This window comes from Girardinichthys multiradiatus, chromosome 12, assembly GCF_021462225.1.
Source record: "Girardinichthys multiradiatus isolate DD_20200921_A chromosome 12, DD_fGirMul_XY1, whole genome shotgun sequence".
NCBI lineage: Eukaryota > Metazoa > Chordata > Actinopteri > Cyprinodontiformes > Goodeidae > Girardinichthys > Girardinichthys multiradiatus.
The window spans coordinates 7,987,456-8,007,738 of record NC_061805.1 but is presented as its reverse complement, the minus strand read 5'-3'; the positions used below and the strand labels follow the sequence as shown (position 1 = coordinate 8,007,738).

The window sequence follows — 20,283 nt, the reverse complement described above, 5'->3', positions numbered from 1 at the left end:
TCTTTTGAACTCTGGTATGTCACCCATAATGTTGTGTGCATTTCAATATTTTGAGCAAAACTGAGTTCTTACCCTGCTAATTGAACCTTCACACTCTGCTCTTACTGGTGCAATGTGCAATCAATGAAGACTGGCTACCAGGCTGGTCCAATTTAGCCATGAAACCTCCCACACTAAAATGACAGGTGTTTCAGTTTCATTGTCCAACCCCTGTACATCTGAGAACACAAAGTGCACACTAAACATTCAATTACAGTCAAAGAAAAGATGAATCAGCATTTCCTAACCCAGATCCTCAGGACCCACAGCCCTGCATGTTGGATGTGTCCCTGCTCCAACATGACCAATGTAAATGACTGAATTACATCATCAGCAAGCCTGATTGCTACATTTAAATCAAGTGACTTGAAGCTGAGGGAGATCGAAAATATGCAGGTTTGTTGGCTGTGAAATAAAGAATGAAGAGAAACAACCCAGACGTTTTCTGAGCTATATCACTTTTAATGTATTTAAATGAATGAACAAAAACTAGATACATTTCAAATACAGTTTTAGTACAGCTAATACAACTTGATAAAACAAACATTTCTCAAAGTCCATGACTAATTTCTGCATGTTCCTGAAGATCGTCTGTGGTTAAACGAGAGGGTGATTATAATCTAGATTCATTCTTAAAATAGTGCATTGCGTACAATCCTACAGGCATTTATAAAAGTTACATCCACCTTATTGAGAACACACATGCAGCTTCTCAGTTTTTTCTTTTTAAATCTGATGCAAACATCTTTAATTTGTGTGTGTTGTGATGAGGTAGAATAAAACCTGATTTACTCTTGAGGAGCTTCACCCAGACCTATTCTGCAGCTTGGTGTACAACATAATAACCCAGGCCCCAAACACACCCAACACTGTAGGAAAAAGCAAAGCACTCCAGGAAAGCGGCTAATACCGATTCCTTGTTGGAGCGGCTTGGGATTGTTGTTAGCTTAGGGCGGCCGGATCTCCTGTAGCGAATAATTAACACTCGTCTGTGAGGGGATCGATCAGGCTTGCGCCGATGGGCTGAGCATGACTTTAAAAAAAAAAAGATACATATACAGAAAATAATGAGCTAAATCCCACATATGAAGGTAGAAACTTAGGCTGACAAGAGGAATGTGCCATTTAACAACTACACTTTAAAAATGTCCTCCTAGATTTAGTGGCATCATAACAAAACAATATTTGGAATAACAAAAAGCACAGAGTTAAATGTATATCAAATTGACAACTTTCTCACACTATAAAGGATCTTTATTTCCTAAGACAGAATGTCTTAGGATGTTTGATCATGTTTTAGACTTTCTCTTATGTGTGGAACAGGTGCAAAGATATCTCATGTACAATAAAACAATTATAACTAAAAGAAGCTACATAAATGTAGAAAAATAAATCCACATGAAATGCAATAGCCTTTCTAAGGCCTGCCATAAACATTGTTTCTACTTCACATCCACACCAATAACTGTGATCCAGGACAGGGTCAAAAGGGAAGATTAGTGATACTACAGATTATTATTTCAATATAAAAGGCCTCCTTTAAACTACAGTGCAGAGGTTTTAACTGATAGGAATCAGAAACTAGAAGAAGCCAAGATTGATTTGTCTAGTTTTTACTACATTAATATAGAGACTTTTTGAAACGATGATAGTCTTAAAAAGGATGTCAGTGCATTTATGTATCTCTGCTTTTCCCATTTTGAAAAGGAATTTTCAACCACCGAATGTGGCAGATCTGCAGTTTTCAAATAAAACTGCAGCATTGTGTACCTGAGGAGAAATAGAGAAACTCGACACAGATCAACATGCTGATCAGAGGTAAGAAGTATGTGGACAATTGAGGATCTGAATTGGCATGATTCTTCAACAGTTTCAGGATTATGCAGCTAAAAGATTCATAGCTGCTTTGACATCACTTTGATTTTCCTGAATGTCTACATAGGGAAGCTGTGCATTTCATCACAGATTAGCCCTTACTACGAGGAAACAAGAAAGTGCCCTCTGTGCACTTCACTAAGTCACCTCAGAGATGAAAATACAGAACAAAGCACTTAACAGAGTCAAAGTCAGATATAGCACACTTTTTCCTTCCACTCAACCTTCCATTCTTTTGTGTAAATATAGCAGCCAGCTTCTTTAGCAATGACGTTTTATGGTTTGCTTTCTATGTAGACTGCCAGTGACTTTCTGCTGGGCAACTGTAGAGCTAGCAGTCTTCCGGATGATTGTATAAATGCCATAACACTATTTGGTCTTGGAATATTTTCAGATTTTTCAATTTACTGAAAAATGTGTTGGGTTTCCGTAATCACTCAAACACTTGAGAGTCTGAGTAATGAATCTATATAATCTGAAATAAATTAACTTGGCAAATAATATTCTAATTTACTGAGTACTATTTATTTATAGATAGTATTATTGAGATATATAAGATTTTACACAACTATTTAAATGCAATGAGTTGTGAAAGCCCTGAATAGTAAATCTAGCAGATTATGAAAATACTAAAATAATGATCTCAAATAGAAAGAAAAAAAATCCATGCGATGTATTGTTTAAGCTTTGTAAGGGACATACAAACAGACTTGTATTAGCATGTATACCCAGCCCCATTTTGTATAAATACAGACTGCCAGGCATGATTCTAATGTTTTGGTATGTCCTAGATGCACAGGCTGATAGATGGAGATATTAAGAAGGACAATTTACATGATTACTTTAACAAAGGATGCCGACTGTTTCTGCCAGTTTATTCTAAATAATGGCACAAAACAGCAACCTATACAAATGACAGTTGGTGCCATTTGTCCAACAAGATTACACTCCAAGGGTTTAATCCGAATCTGCATAGATTTTGTTCTCCTCAGATTTGGGAGAACATGGTCATCATTGTAAATGGACATTGATTGTTAATATGTAAGGCAGTTGTCTACAATGGACAGAGCAAAACCTATCAAGATTGTGTTTCACAAGTGCACAAGATACTGACTTATCTACATTTGACACAGTTTGGGAGAAGAAGCAAACATGCAGCTCCTTCAGCTCTTGAAGCGTGTCTGTTCGCATATGTGGTTGAATTTCCTGAAATAATGAAAGAAAGAATTAGTTTTGCATTAGAAAACACCGAGAAGATCCTGCCCAGATCTTCAGGAAAAAAATAACTGTTTATACAAGGTCTCCCTCTAGTGGTAAAATACACATAAAACATGCAGACAGAAAATAGTCCAGAGATTAAACAAAACAAAAAGGTGACATTTAATCTTTGCCTGATGTACAGTAGTTTTCAGTTTTTCCTGTCTGAGGACACACTCTGGCATTCAGCTGGTATGCAAGTCGCCCAAACAAGTAGAGGAATTATTTTGTTACGGCACAGACAATTTGCTACACAACTTACATTGCATGATGCACCTTCACCTGCGTGCGACAATTACGTCCCCAGTAGCAGTCAGGACGAGAGGTTACGTAGGCTGAGGATAACCAAACGTTATTAGAACGCTGTACCCAATGTTTGGATCTGTAAATTCACAATACTGTGCTGAATTTTCCTGACCTGGCAGTTCAGATGGAGGGATATTCTGTCTGTACTTGTAGGCCAGCTCTTTGAAGGCTCGCACACCGCAGCTGAAGCAGAGTATCGTGTTCGCAGAGATGCGACAGTCTGAGGGAGATAAGGTCAGTCAAGACTGTTAGGACTTATCATCAAAATGAGAACACGCATGTGCTGCAAAACATATTTTATGAATTTCTACAAACACAGAGCTTTGGAAAAGTAGTCGAACTCCTTGAACTTTTCCACATTTACTCATTTCATAAACAAACTTCAATGTACTTTATTGGGATTTTATATAACATACCAACATATTTAATACTTCTACAAAGCAGCATTAATATTTATGAGGAAGGAGAAGAATGTGCGGTTTTCAAAAACTGACTAAAATCTGAAAAGTGTGGCACGCATTTGTATTCAGCCTCTCATAGTCATTACTTGCACTTTTCCCTGGAATTACAGCTCAGGTCTTTTGGAGATGGTCACTACAAGCCTTGGACATCTACAGAGTGGAATTTTACAATTCCTTGTTGCAGTATATCTTAAGTTCAGTCAGTCAGACTAGATGGAGAGCATCTGTGAAAATCTATTTGCCACAGATTCTCAACTGAACGTATCTCTGGACTTTGACTAGTCCATTCTAAGACATGGATATGCTTTAATTTGAAGCATTCCATTGTACGTTCAGGTAACTACCCTGCTGGACAGTAAACCTCTAACCTAGTCTCAAGACATTTGCAGCCTTTCAACAGGTTTTCTTTCAGGATCGACCTCCATCCATCTTCCTGTTAACTCTGACCAACTTCCTCGTCCGTGCTGGAAAAGAGTATCCCCACACCATGATGCTGCCACCACCATGTTTCATCTTGAGAATGCTCTGTTCAGGGTAATGAAGTGTTTTCTCCAGATATAACATTAAGCACGTAGGTTAACAACGTCCATTTTAGACTCATCTCACCCCAACCCTTTCTTCCACGTGTTTGCTGCACTCCTTACATTCCCTACAGCCATGTCTAGGTTCGCAGTATTCTGAGATGTTTAAAGCTTAGCATATTGTCTTATAACCTAACCTTGCTCTAAACTATTTCCTAACTTTCTCTTTGACCTGTATGCGGTGTTCCTTGGTCTTCTTGATGCAGTTTGATTTTTTTTTCTTTTTTTTAAGATACTGAAAATCCTGTTTGTTGTTCCATTTCATTTCTCATATTCCATCACAAAATTTCCCAGTAAAATGCATTGACGCTGGAGGTTGTAATGTGACAAAAAAATGTGAAAAAGTTCAAATTCAATTAATACTTTTGCAAGGCATTGTGTGTGTAAAATAGATTACTGTACAAAGAATAAAGAATTTCATTTGGGATGTGATATGAGGGCTTACCTGTCAGGAAATATTTTCCCTGCTGTAAGTCTTGCAAAGACTCCTGGAGCAGATCTTTCCATGTCTTCCCCTTAGCAGAGAGGTAGTTCTAGTGGAAATAAAAAGAAGAAACTATCTAAATATCGAAATAAATTATCACGCAGATATAAACTTTATGTAAATTATGCAGCTGGATGTTCTATTCCGCTGTTGTGCCCATCAGAATTAGCATTTTAAAATTATGCTTTATTTAGATGAATTAAACAAGGTCTGACAACCAACTGACATGTCGCCAAAAAGAACAGAGGAATAACAGAGACAAGAAATAAAGAGTAACTTACACGTAGAATGTCTGATTCATAGTTATTGTTGTTCAGCAGAGCATCCAGATACTTGTCTATAAGTTTAAGTTCTGAAAATAATTGGACATGTATGTTACTTTGACCACCAAACTATTTGCAGAAAACACAAAACTGTGCAGAGAAAAGTAATGAAAAATATGACACAAAACAGGAAGCTCTAAAGAAACATGGACAGCGTAACAAAAAAACAGTGACTACGGCTGGAGAGAATCGTTTAAGATTAGACAGCCGATTCAAAGAACCTACAATTGGAGCTCATGGTTTTAATCTACAGTGATCTGGATCAACCAATAGAGGTCCGAGGACGGAAACAACTGAGAAGGTAGAGTGGTCAGGGGACACAACGCGTGAAAGTAGGAGCATGATATTCATCTAACTAAAGGAAATGCTGCAGATTTAACTGCAGTAAACATCAGTCCAAGCTACACATGGATTTTTAATCATGTCTGATAAAGTCCACCTTCACATGGTCACTTTATCCCAGCAGTATACAGCAGTAATCCATAATTCTAGACCTCACAAACATCAAGGATCTGTGGTTCATGGATCCACAACTTTCAGGACAAGATCCACTACTGAAGCCTAATTTGGTGTCAAAGCTTTTGTGGCGTAATTATCATCATATGTACCCGCACCTGATCGCTTTGGATCTCTGCCAACATGAGCCAAATGTACAACAGATGAAGAAAACAATGGTGAGATCATGAGGAGAAGAAGAAAAAAAAACAACAGCGCTTGTTTTAAACGACGGTGTGGGGAGAGCTGCGATTTTCTCTCTATAGATAACTTATCTCTCAGGGGCAACAAGGATACAAAAACTACAAAGATATTCTATTTATAAATCACTATTCTATCTTTTCAGTTATTTTCTTCTTCTCTTCTGAGTAGGCCGTGTTTAAGGTGGTAGTGAAAACTGTATCTCTGAGTGGACAGTGATTGTTCAGCTGAGTAAAAACAGCATAAACAGAAAGGCAGGTTTGCCGGGGTGGTCCAAACATGCAGCACATGGGGGCATGGGGAGGTATATTAAGCCACATACACTGGCAGAAAATAAGCTTTAAAAGTAAGCCACTTTTATTTTCTATTAGACAAACCACATCATTGGCGTTTGGTCGTTGGCTAAAGCTCAACGACTGTTTTCTAACCTGCTCTCTTCAGAAGCGTCAACCTTGATAAAACTATGCAAAGGTCACTAAACTCTTTTCTCCTGGTGGCCTTTGGCAAAACACATCCATTGTGCATCAAAGGTACAAAGTGATGCCTGTAAATTGACAAGACACACCATGATGCTCCTGATGTATTTAATTCCAGAGACCAAAGCTGGACCTTAGAAATGCGGGCATGTCCATGTCTCAACAGGTAAGGCTGTTTGGGGAACATACGGAGGACCAGGTCAACATAAGATGGATGGTCATGTTAAGACGTCGTTCGTAGTCGATGTGTCTGTTAAAAATGGTTTCGCTCTGAGATTAGTTTCATGTGACAGAAGCACATATCGATGTGGAGAAACAGCAATGTCAGCTCCAGACACGTTAAATGTCATTCATGAACAGCTATGATACACACCGCTGAATCGAGTCAAGCAGCCATGACAGCCAATCTTCTGGCACCCCCAGTACATATGACAGAACGGCCTGTGGCACAGCGTACCTGCCAACACACAGCACATCAAACCTTTTAAACATACAGCTGAGTTTGGGTTATAACTGGTAATAAAGTAATAGTTTATTATTTAAATGATTTGCCATGCCCTGTGCAGTTATAATGCACATCTAGACATTTCTAGGTACAAAAAGGGACAAACAGGTGATTGAACAACTCACATTGTTGAATGATAACCTGCTGCTGGTTGTTTAGCTCGGCCCGTCTGTCTGGCATGGGCTGAAGGCAGCATGTGCAGAAAATGTGGCAGCCCTGAGGGGGGCAGCAGTACTCCTGAGGTGCTGGAAAGAAGACGAATGTTATGCCTGGTTCACACAGCGACACTTTGCTCTGATATTTCATTAAGCTTTTCCCCACTTTTGGAATCCCTTCTTAGTTTCCGTCACCGCGCTTTCTGATTGGCTACACATCAGATTCAACAGGCTCGTTTGTCCTTGGGGAACACCCCACATGTGAGGATATTGGGCCAATCAAACATGTTGAATAACTGGTTTTAAGTTGAAGTGGTCCTGACATCCTTCCATGCAGACTAGGTCACTTTTAACACACTGAAGGAATAACTCATAAGATTGTCTTTTGAGCCATCATGATAATCAGGGCATCCTTAAGGTTGTCGGAAGGGGAAGATTGGGTCAGAAAACGGCATAATTATCTTGCCGTGTGACCCAGACATTAAACACTACTCACTGGTCAAATAGTTAGCTTAAAGCCAAAAAAAAAAAAAAAAAAAAAAACACAACCTTACTGTTTAAAAGTTTGGGATCAGAATTTGTTAGTCCTCACCCAATTAAAATGTCATGCGGTTCAATTTATAAGAGAGGCTAAATGTAACATTCTGTATCCAATCTGAGCATGGTTGGCTTACTGGTATCAAGGTATTGGTATCACAGTGGTTTAACATTTCCTATCATATTGTCCTTATGGTTTAAGTCCTTTTAATGAGGCTGGAGGAGAAGGTGCTGGGTTGACTGAAGTTTTCTCCATCTGTATGGAGAATAAATTATCAGTTGTTTTAATACTAATGCGCTGTTTGTTTGCAAGCTATAAATGGCATGCCTGTTATGTAGCCATCTGGACGTTCTACTGGAGCAGGTAGCCCGACCAATTACCCAGCTAATACCAGCTTGTTGTGAGCAGGGGCAAAAAGTTATATTACTGTACACAACAAGCACTTGAAATCTACTGCTAAATTTAGCAGGTTTTCAATTTAAATGACAAATGCTAAAACATTACAATATCTATAATAACATTTTAGCAGCAGCATTAATAATAGTTGTATTTCTGTTTTAATGAAGTAATTAAATCATATTATATTTTTTATTTAAGCTTTTTTGTACATCCTGTGATATTTTCTCTGAAGGTTATCATACTGTGAGAACGTCAGACCCGCCCAGGCCTGATCTACGCTCACCATCAGTTGAGGGCTGATCAGAGGATGTTGAGGGCTGCTCTCCAGCTGGCTTTGCTGCCCCCTCTTCACATGCAGGTTCGGGAGGAGGTATTAGAGGTGGTAGTGTTGGAAGACCGGAGGAACAATTGTTTGGGCTCGAAGCAACCAGAACATGGCCCATATCCTTCAAGTGACTTGGACACTGCCTGCACATCACAAGATGCTGACTGCAGGCAAAAAGCACAAAATAAAACTCATCAGGGTTGAGGACCATTGGAAGAAGCATGGATTGCCAGAAGTGATGCCTTTAGAACTTTCACAAAAGAAAGACCATTTTGTTGTGAAAAGTATTTTAGGAATATATTATATTCCCTAGCTGCTATGTTTTTGTTTTAATGACTTTTTTACCTAATGTCTGAGGAGTCGCTGTCATGGTCAGAGAGCTCAAAGAGGTAATCAGAACTGCCCTCCTCATCAGAGAAGGAATATTCAACTTTTGGTTGCAACATGTCCTGAGTTATCTTGTTACGGCTGTCCATGCTCTTCAGGTCCTCCTCACTGCGACACTTTTCTATGAGACAGAAAGAGACACGTTTCTGCTTATAAAGCAAAGGATTCAGTAAATAAAGCTGAGTTAACCATGTCTTCATCTCTGTTGTATTACATTTCATAATGACACGTGTTTGTGTGCAAACCTGGATGCTGGATGAGGTAGGCCTCCACCAGGTTGTTTAGAATGTGGTTTTTACAAATCCTCTCCACTGGGCAGCGGCAGGCGGGACACAGCGAGGAGCGCTCCATCCAACCCGAGTAGCAGGCAGCACAGAAAGCGTGCATGCAAGGCTGCAAGCTGAAGGCACAAAGTGTTTCTAAAGTGACACACCAGAAAAAAAAAATTTGGATTCAAGCACCAATCGTAGACGTTCCTCCTGAGTTCTCACCTGATGCAGTCATGCAGTAGGTCCTGGCAAATAACGCATGTAAGCGACTCCTCCATCTTGTCTGTTTTAGTCTCGTCCACAGGTGGTTTAGGCCAAGGACCTCCCTTAGGTGATCCTTCCATCTCTGTACAAACGGCCTGTGCTGAACCCAGATCAGAGTCTTTACCTGTAAAAACCCGATTTTCTTTACCGAGTCTGACATTTCAACCACAAAAACGTTCAAGACAGGCATGGAGTGGAAAAGATAGTTACGAGGAACCTGAACAAACATTTGCATAAGTGGAAACAAAATGAGTTAGGGCACAGAAACCAACCATCATCTGTTCTCCTCCTTTTGCATTCTGGTTCCAGGTTGTCTGGGTGTTTTTCTAGCGCATAGGCTGCACCCTTAGCTTGGCCTGATAAAATGGAGGAACAACAAAAAACTATTAGATAACTATAATGACACTAAAATGTGTTCATTTTGATCCTTGGAGATGAAGCGAGAGTCTGGTTAGGAAACTGGAGGTATTCATACCCCTTGAACTTTTCCACATTTTGTCACATAACTGTCAACACATTTTGTTGGGATTTTATGTGATGGACCAGCAGCTGCAAAGGAATGTGGCTCTACTAAGTACCGAGTCAGGGGGCCTGAATACAAATGCACACTTTTCAATCTGTATCTTCAACTCATCAGTGTACACCATATTAATATTGCAAATGACTGTTAAACACATTCATTTCTTGCAATTACATTTCAGGTATGAAGAGTTCACAATCTGCAGACAAACACTATATTCAGCCTGTCACACAGATTGCAGAGTGAAGCACAACTGAAAAAGAGAGGAGCAAGGCAAATGTGGATTTATCGGCAGTAGTTTAATCATCCTAATTTCTACCAGTAATATTGCAACGTGACAAAATGTAAAAAAAACCAAAAACCTTTTATAGTTCGCAAGGCACCGTACCTGCAACCTGCAGCCAGAACACAGCCCAGGAAAGCCATGCATTATCAACACTCAGCTAAATTGACTTGACCAAAGCAGCCTACCAAAAGCTGAGGATGTTGATGTCCCGTGGCCTTCGGACAAGAGGTTCTCAATACAGAAGTGGGAAGCAGAGGTGGAAGGCTGAGGTTCCTCCTGAGATGGATCCCGAGGAGCTTTTGTGAGCATTACGGGTTCCACAGAAAGGGACATCTCTGATGACAGAACGGGAGACAGACTGTAGGCTGGCCTCTCTATATCTGCATTGTGTTAAATGATGGATAATTATCAAAACCGACCCAACAAATTAAACAGTAGCACAATAGGATGCATTTGATGAGCCATTTGTAGGACATGGTCCAACTACTTACTATAACTGTCCTCTGAAACAGCGTTCTCCAGGTTTAAAGAGTGGTAAACGTAGGCAATGCCTATAGAGTGACAAGATATGATGTTTTTCCCATTAAAGATTTGTATAAATACATTTGCAAAGACTATCTGAACTACTTACTTTGCTCTGGCTCACTCTTCCTGCACACAAAGTAGATGACATCACCGTTCTGCAGCATGTGAGTCTGCTTCTTCACCACTTTGGACATGTTGATCACGGTGCCATTAGTGCTGCAAAAAACAGTTAAAAATTCCAACATATCAACACTCATATTTTCTGTCATCTAGAAACAATTTTCAATTCATATGAAAGTACAAAAAAAACAACTCTTTCTTATTTGAGCAACTGAGAGCCAACAGGTGCCTTGCAAAAGTATTTACACCCCTAGTGCTTCTGGGTTGTTTTTTTAATATGTTTTATTGTAATTATATGTTTTAGACCAGGGTGTTTAAAATAAGTTTCCAGAGGCACATGTGGCATTTAGCCCCTCCACAGTGACTGTTAATTCCTAAAACCAATAATTAAATGGACATGAGGAAAATTATATATTTTAGTTTGTCTCTCCAAACATCTCCATAAAAATTCATAAGAGCAGCACCAATAGTAAAATAATAGTCATATATACAATGCTTTTGTGTCATGACCCCCCCCCCCCCCCCCCCCTTTCTAATCAAGAGAAAAAAAAAAAACTTATCCACTCTTACATAAGTCATTTAAAACAATAATATATAAATATATTTGTAAACCTGGAGAAATTATCTCTTCTCTAGAAGGCAAGTAGGTTTAACAGCTGTAGAAAAAAATGTGCCAAGTAGGACCCGCTGCAAATATAGATCTGTGAATCATACAAGCGGCCGATCCCTGCGATTAGCAACTTTAAAGCAGCACATCATTGTGAAGTGTAAAGAAAATGATGCGTGGTTAATTTTTTTTTATGTACAAATTAACATCTGAAAAGTATGACGTGGATTTATATTCAGGCCCCTTGACTTGGAGAGCCCTAAATAAAATTATTTGCAGTCAATTGTCTCCAATAATTGATACAGAGTTCACCTGTGTGCAATCTAATCTCAGTGTAAATCCCGCTGTTCTGTGAAGCCCTCCGAGGTTTATTAGAGAACAGACCAAGGAACACAGCAGAGAGGTCAGGAATAAAGTTGAGGAGATATTTAAAGCGTTTAAGAATGTTTGAGAGTGTAGTACAACTGCGTGGTCATCCATCTATTGATCAGGGATGCCGCCAAGAGGTCAGTGGTAAATCTGGTGGATAATCTGTCAACAGGACAACAAATCTGTTTTCTATGGATATGTGCCAAAAAAGGAAAGCCTTTTTTTCACCACACACCACACTTTTCAGATTTTTATTTATCTTTAGTGACAAGAATGAGGCAAGATGCATACGTTTGCAGGACACAGTTCAATTTATTTAAAAACTCTTATGGTACAGTACCTTGTGTCTTCAAGCCAAACCCGCCCTGAGTGTTCATCTTTCACTATCTTGCAGTGCTCCCCTGAGACAAGTTTATTGGCTGGAAAGGACAGAAAGCATCCTGGAAAAATGATAAAAGTAAATTATTTTCATGAAAGACTGTTTACTTTGACAAAAGTAATGAAATATTTACCTCTTTCTGCTTGTGGCTCTCATTTTATCATCACATCATCATACATTTTGACTGATATAACAACACAGAAATAAAAACTGTCAAAAAACCCACCTTGCACCTAATACTAAGTTGCCATGACATGTTTGAATCTTATTACCCAGACATTGACTAATTTATTAAGCTACGCAAACCCCGTTGGCTTTGCATTGTAAAAAAGTAGATTCCCATAAGCTCTCAACAACAAAGCACACACAGGGAGATATATAGCAAAACCTACACAAAACAAATCTACTTAATATTCTACACGCATGTTGTCAATAGACATCTTTTGTTCTCATCACAAGGGGCTGTCTAAGTCTGGGGCACTAAAGGAGGCTTTGTGTTTTCAAGGGGGTGGTTATAAAGGCTCCAGACACTGACAGAAATGTCTACAGCACAGAAAGGACTGTCTTCTCTTGACAGGACTTTTTCTCAGTAAGAGCATTTTGAAAACCAGGATAAACACGAACTATTTCTAACACAAAATAGAAATCAAAACCAAAACGTTTTGGTCTGCTTGTTCAAAACCTCTCCTACCTTTTTTTCTGCCGACTGTGCATTCCTTACTGAAAAGCAGAATTGTTTCACCCGAGTCCACTTTGACCAGCTTTCCCCATGGCCGACCACTGCTGTAGTTCTCCATGTTCTGATGGCTGTCCGTGGGAGATGATCAGAAAACAAGTTCAAAGATTAACGCAACATTCTTCTTATTTATTTTTAAATGTATGGATTAGAGAAATGGCAAATGTGGCACCAAATAGAAAGTGAAATCAAACGACTTATGAGATTTTTAGTTAAATACAATGTTTACTGGCCAATACTGCACAATAAGTACATATCTGCGAATTTTTATCAGGCTTACCAGAGTAAAAATGGATTTCTAAATCATGTTTTCCTGAACAATACCAGCTCATTAATTTTTTTGTGAGATTTTAACTTTAACAAGCCGGCAGAGTGACCAGTTTAACAGAGACTTTAATGTACAGGGGTTGAACAATGAAACTGAAACACCTGGTTTTAGACCACAATAATGTATTAGTATGGTGTAGGGCTTCCTTTTGCAGCCAATACAGCATCAATTCGTCTTGGGAATAACATATACAAGTCCTGCACAGTGGTCAGAGGGACTTTAAGCCATTCTTCTTGCAGGATAGTGGCCAGGTCACTACGTGATACTGGTGGAGGAGAACGTTTCCTGACTCGCTCCTCCAAAACACCCCAAAGTGGCTCAATAATATTTAGATCTGGTGACTGTGCAGGCCATAGGAGATGTTCAACTTCACTTTCATGTTCATCAAACCAATTTTTCACCAGTTTTCTGTGTGTATTGGTGCATTGTCATCCTGATACACGACACCGCCTTCAGGATACAATGTTTGAACCATTGGATGCACATGGTCCTCAAGAATGGTTCAGTAGTCCTTGGCAGTGACGCGCCCATCTAGCACAAGTATTGGGCCAAGGGAATGCCATGATATGGCAGCCCAAACCATCACTGATCCACCCCCCATGCTTCACTTTGGGCATTCAACAGTCTGGGTGGTACGCTTCTTTGGGGCTTCTCCACACCGTAACTCTCCTGGATGTGGGGAAAACAGTAAAGGTGGACTCATCAGAAAATAATACATGTTTCACATTGTCCACAGCCCAAGATTTGCGCTCCTTGCACCATTGAAACCGACGTTTGGCATTGGCATGAGGGACCAAAGGTTTGGCTATAGCAGCCCGGCCGTGTATATTGAACCTGTGGAGCTCCTGACGGACAGTTCTGGTGGAAACAGGAGAGTTGAGGTGCACATTTAATTCTGCCGTGATTTGGGCAGCCGTGGTTTTATGTTTTTTGGATACAATCCGGGTTAGCACCCGAACATCCCTTTCAGACAGCTTCCTCTTGCGTCCACAGTTAATCCTGTTGGATGTGGTTCGTCCTTCTTGGTGGTATGCTGACATTACCCTGGATACCGTGGCTCTTGATAAATCACAAAGACTTGCTGTCTTGGTCACAAATGCGCCAGCAAGACGTGCACCAACAATTAGTCCTCTTTTGAACTCTGGTATGTCACCAATAATGTTGTGTGCATTTCAATATTTTGAGCAAAACTGTGCTCTTACCCTGCTAATTGAACCTTCACACTCTGCTCTTACTGATACAATGTGCAATCAATGAAGACTGGCTACCAGGCGGGTCCAATTTAGCCATGAAACCTCCGACACTAAAATGACAGGTGTTTCAATTTAATTGTCCAACGCCTGTAGGTGCTGCTGTAAAGTTTATGGGAAGCAGAGTTCATGAACAAACTGTCTAGATCAACAGAAATGATCCAGAACTTCAGGGGAAAAAAAACGGAAATTTTACCAAACAGCTTTTTAACTCTGTGGCAAACAGGAACAAAGGCACAACTGTCAAATACCAAAGCTCCACAAGTTTCTACCAAGCGTTTCATTAGCATAGATAACGAAATCGACACAACTCTAAGCTAACTAGACCACTAGCTTTAGCACCTGTGTTCTAGCAGAAACAGACCAGAACATTATCTCTATCCCGGTGCATTTACATGTCACAGCTCTTACTTTACCATTAAACGCTTAGTGTGTTGTCCCAACAGCTTAGTGTTAAACAGCTTGTCCTCCTTATGTTCCGGCTAGCTCTGAAACACTTCCTGACGCTATGAACCGTCGTCAGCTGATGGAGGAGGGGCGCCGCTGATGCCTTGTTTAAAGTTGGGTTAGACGCAGGAGGCTACGGCAAGCAGTTTTACAATTTAATCAAAAACACACCTGTCTCTGAGATAGCAACAATATTATGTTCCATCGTCAAAATAACATCCTTACCATTAAAAGATAAAAATCAACCAATCAATCAATAAATCTGTTTATTCACTTGATTTAACAAATGTCATCATTAAGACACCAACACATACAAACAAAATAAAGATATGATGTGTATTACTACCAGTAGTACATTTTAAAGGTATCTGTAATTACAATTTAAAGGTATCTATAATTACAATTGTACTAGTAAGAAAAATACAAATATGAAATAGGTTCACTGACTACATGTGATTACATTTGAGATATCAGTAATATTGTTATTGCCAATCAAAATAACATTAATTTAAAGTCAAAATGGCATTCGGACTCAAATGGATGTGATTGTAAATGCCTGCAGTCAAATTATTTATAGTAAGAATTAGATTTTAGGATATTAATTGTAATTGTTCCAGTGGCTGGAAGCGCAATCTGCAACCACTGTTGTTCCAGACTACACACTACTGTACCCTCAACCTTGCTGCAAGCCTGTCCTTATGTACAGAAACTGAGCAGCGCTCCACAGTTTAGTACCTCTTTTCTGCATTAGCTGGCACATTTTGCAGCATCAGAAAACATTTAAACATGTCTTTCTTCCTTCTGTAATTCAAAGAATATGTAACCGGGATGAATTGACTGACATAGGGCTTGATCTTCGAAGAACCCAAATAGGGAGTGCTAAAGAACTGCAAAAAAAAAAAAAAGAAATGCACCAGCAAGAAGTGAGCCTGTTGTGCCATTTTCCAAGATTGCTCGTGCAGTAGATAACAGATGTAACAGAGGCGCAGACCACCCTATTAAAATGAGGAAATTGCGTGTGCTACTGGCTGGCTGCTAAGCTGTGGCGCTTAAAACATGCAGGGTTGTTGTGCTGCATCATTATGAATGATCCAGTTGCTTATTTTTTTCGTTCCGCTCCGTACTGCTTCTACTTTTCTTGACTGTTACAGTTTGTTAACTTTTCTTGTCGCTATTCACAGCAGCAGGTTTGTCAGCTCATCCTCTGCCCTGACTAGATTATTTCCTCTCTCTGTATATTTGTGCAGGGCACCTCTGAGGGCATAATTGCGCATGCAGTAGTCTAAGTTTGAAGTTGTTCGGTGAGCAGATGCTTTATGTTTGTGGTCCGGACGGACCCAGTGAGGCAAAGACCACATTCTGCTTCGCCTTTAATCTGAATGATGGATTACAGGCTATTGTGCAGGGGGGCAGAGCTGTGTGCCATCAGTGCGTACAAGAGGCAGCTGGTCAGTGTCTAGGCTGACAACACCATAGGAGCGCGCACAGCTTGTTCACTGCATTGTTCAAAGTAACTTGCAACGGTTGCAGCTTAGAAATTGGTCAATCAAAATTAGCAATAAAAAGATAAACATGTCTGTCAGAGGTTTGTCTCCCATTTACTTTTTTTTTCGGAGACTCACTGTGTTTTTTTGTAGAGAGTGTGTGTTTGACTAGTTCGGAGTAATGATAAACAGCCACAATATTTACGCCTAGTAATATTAGCGACAAAAAAATAGTTTTTGGTAAGAGTTGGCAATCGGTATGTCAATCTAATATATATTTATGTTAATAAAAACATGATGTCACATAACTGTCCTGCAAAGAATGTAAAATGAACATTTATTTACATAAAAATAAATAATTTTCCAGTAATTTTACTGAATTCATTTTGTTTGTTTTGTCAATATTTTTAAATTGTTTTTTTGTGACAAGTCGTTGTTTACTGTGAACCCTCCCCTGGCATATGTTCAGGTTTGTGTGTGCTTCTCTGACGACTGATCAGTTATGTGTGCACTTCAACAGCAGCAGATCTCACCGACAGCGATGGTGCGCTGGAATGATCCAGAGTCAAGAAAAAAAGTGTTGCAAGGAATTTTATCATAGGAGATACACTCACTGGCCACTTTATTACGTACACCTTGCTAGTACGGGGTTGGACCCCTTTTTGCCTTCAGAACTGCCTTAATCCTTCGTGGCATAGATTCAACAAGGTACTGGAAACATTCCTCAGAGAGTTTGGTCCATATTGAAATGGTAGCATCAGACAGATGGAGATTTGTCGGCTGCACATCCATGATACGAATCTCTCGTTCCACCACATCCCAAAGGTGCTGAATTGGATTGAGATCTGGTGACTGTGGAGGCCATTTGAGTACAGTGAACTCATTGCTATGTTCAAGAAACCAGTCTGAGATGATTGGTGCTTTATGACATGGCGCGTTATCCTGCTGGAAGTAACCATCAGAAGATGGGTACACTGTGGTCATAAAGGGATGGACATGGTCAGCAACAATACTCAGGTAGGCAGTGGCATTGACACGATACTCAATTGGTACTAAGGGGCCCAAAGTGTGCCAAGAAAATATCCCCAACACCATTACACCACCACCACCAGCCTGAACCGTTGATACAAGCCAGGATGGATCCATGCTTTCATCATGTTGATGCCAAATTCTGACCCTACCATCCAAATGTCGCAGCAGAAATCGAGATTCATCAGACCAGGCAACGTTTTTCAAATTTTCTATTGTCCAATATTGGACAATATATCCGCCTCAAGGTTCGACATGTTGTGTGTTCAGAGATGCTCTTCTGCATGGTTTGGTTGTAATGAGTGATTATTTGAGTTACTGTTGCATTTCTATCAGCTTGAACCAGTCTGGCCACCCTGGACAGGTCACCACACCAGTCCGTCCCAAGGCAACACAGAGATACACAACCATGCACACACCCGTTCACATCTAAGAGCAATTGAAAGAGACCAATTAACCTACAAGTCATGTTTTTGGACTATGGGAAGAAGCCGGGGTGCATGCATGGGGAAAGAACCCACGCATGCACAGGGGGAACATGTAAACTCGATGCAGAAAGACCCACGGCAAGGAGTGGAATCAAGGACCTTCTTGCTGCAAGGCAACAGTGCTACCAATTGGGCCAACACGCAGCCCCCTTATTTGCTAGATCTAAGCTGAAAGTAATGATTCATATTTTAAACATATTGCAACAGCTGGAGTCATATGGTGTTCCTTCCTCAGATATGCCTGGCTTACAGAGTTAGAAATGTTTGTTGTAAAGCCAAGAGAAATCCCTGGAGGAACAAGTACCTTCATGAAGTCCAGCAGTTACCTCTCTGGGCTTCCATCATCAGGGTAATGATTACATCCAGGCGCAGCCAAATGTCAGACCTGTCTTCCTCAAGGTACCTCAGGGATTTCCTGAAAACCTCAGGTGCTGCAAGGTGGATTGTGGGAAACAGAGAGTCATGAAGATGGAAAGCGATGATGCGCAGTTCACTTCGATCACACATGACAGGAAACTTCTACTGGCTCCAAAGCTGTTTTGGTCTTGATCCAGCTGAGGTCATTGTGCATACAGAAGACATTTGAGGTTCTGCTGGCAAGAAAAGACCATCTTCATCATGTGCTTTTTTATTCTGAGGGAAACCAAGCTGAATCGTACATATGAGTATCTTGAGGTTCATCTATCAGGCTCACTCTTGGTTTCAGCTCATCAGTACAGCTGGAGATCTCACTCTTTTATTATCCGTGTTCCTACAGTCTCAGATTATACCCCACTCTGCTTGGAAAATTAATTCCAGATACAGAACAGTATATGACTTCTCCTGGAAGAAGTACTTCTCTAATTCCTCACATATTTTGGGGAGCCTAGCTATTAGCTACATTGAGTGGCTTCCTGCCACTGATGAACACAGAACAATGGCATTCTCCAGAGGCTTAAATTTAAACATACTAGTTGAAATTGATATTTTATATTGATATTTGCAAACTAAACGCCTTGACTGCATACTTTTCTAATTGATACGCACATAAATCTGACTGGCTTATGTCATTAAACAAACAGTACCTTCCAAAAGTATTCATACCCCTTGGACTTCTCACATTTTATGAAGTTCCTACCACAAAATGTATAGAATAGCCATTTTATGTGATAGACCAACACAAAGTAGAACATAACTGTGAAGGATTCATGGTTTTCAAAATGTTTTACAAGTAAAAATGAAAAGTGTGGTATGCATTTGTATTCCCCCACCATGAGTCAATGCTATATATAACCACCTTTCACTGTAATTACAGCTGAGCTGAAAGTTTTTTGGGCAATGTCTCTGACAGCTTTGCAGATCTAGATACTGAAATATGTTATATGCCTCTGTGCAAAATAGCTCAATTTCAGTCAGATTGGAGAGAGAGCATCTGTAAACATTGATCTTTAAGTCTTGCCACAGATTCCCAATTGGATTTAGGTGTGCACTTTGTCTAGGTCATTCTAAGATATAAATTTGTTTTGATCTACACAATTCTGCTCTGGCTCTGGCCACATAATTAGTGCTGGAAAGTGCACCTTTACCCCAGTCTCAAGTCTTTTTCAGCCTATGACAGGTTTATTTCCAGGACGGACCTGTTTTTAGCTCCATCCGTCTTCTCATCAACTCTGAGACACATTACTGACCATGCTAAATAGAAAAGCATCCCCATAGGATGATGCGGACATCAACATGTGCCATTGTGAGGATGGTATGTCCAGGGTGATTTACAACGTTAATCTTTCTGCACACATTTTGCATTTAGGCCAAAAGCTCTTATCTTACCTTCTTCCACCTTTTCTAGGTCCCCTACAGTGCTTATGGCAAGCTGCAAAGTGGATTTGTTCTGGCTTTTAATGTAATAACCCTGTGGGATGCTCAAAAATTGGGATATTGTTTTATAACCTAACTCTGCTATAAACCTTTCCACAGCTTTATGCCTTGGTCTTCATGATCCTGTTGATTAAAAAACATCTTCTAACAAACATCTGAGACTTTCACATAACAGCTGGGTTTATACCAATATTAAATTACATGAGGTGGACTCTATTATGTACTTGGGTGACTTTTAAAGGTCCAGGGTGTTATTTAGGCGTGTCAGAGTAAAGGAGTCAGATACAAATGCATGTCATACTTTTCAGGTTTTTAATTGTAAAGAAGAATTTTCCATCAATGTGACCATAATGCTCTAATTTGCGCTGGTTCATCACACTAACTTTAAATAAAATTCATTGACGTTTGGGGTTGTAACACTGAAAGATTCTGACTATCTTTGCAATACACTGTAGATCTCGTTAAGTAGTCATAATCAAACAGGTTTTGCTGCTCTCTGTAGATGGAGGCTCTTCTGCAGC

At 39.9% G+C, this 20,283-nt stretch overlaps 1 protein-coding gene across 1 annotated transcript; it reads right to left on the bottom strand.

The window, feature by feature from the left end:
• Positions 1 to 480: 480 nt before the first annotated feature.
• On the bottom strand, positions 481 to 15,015 carry chfr (checkpoint with forkhead and ring finger domains, E3 ubiquitin protein ligase). The gene is made up of 18 exons (XM_047382049.1): positions 14,877 to 15,015; positions 12,838 to 12,953; positions 12,108 to 12,207; positions 10,778 to 10,887; positions 10,638 to 10,697; positions 10,332 to 10,526; positions 9,613 to 9,696; positions 9,299 to 9,464; positions 9,053 to 9,207; positions 8,766 to 8,928; positions 8,379 to 8,584; positions 7,129 to 7,248; positions 6,872 to 6,955; positions 5,285 to 5,355; positions 4,965 to 5,052; positions 3,590 to 3,697; positions 3,434 to 3,506; positions 481 to 3,120 (listed from the first exon to the last, which is right to left on the bottom strand). Exons 2-18 carry the CDS (start codon positions 12,941 to 12,943, stop codon positions 3,078 to 3,080), a joined length of 1,932 nt encoding a protein of 643 aa, XP_047238005.1. The 5' UTR covers positions 12,944 to 12,953; positions 14,877 to 15,015; the 3' UTR covers positions 481 to 3,077.
• Positions 15,016 to 20,283: the final 5,268 nt, after the last annotated feature.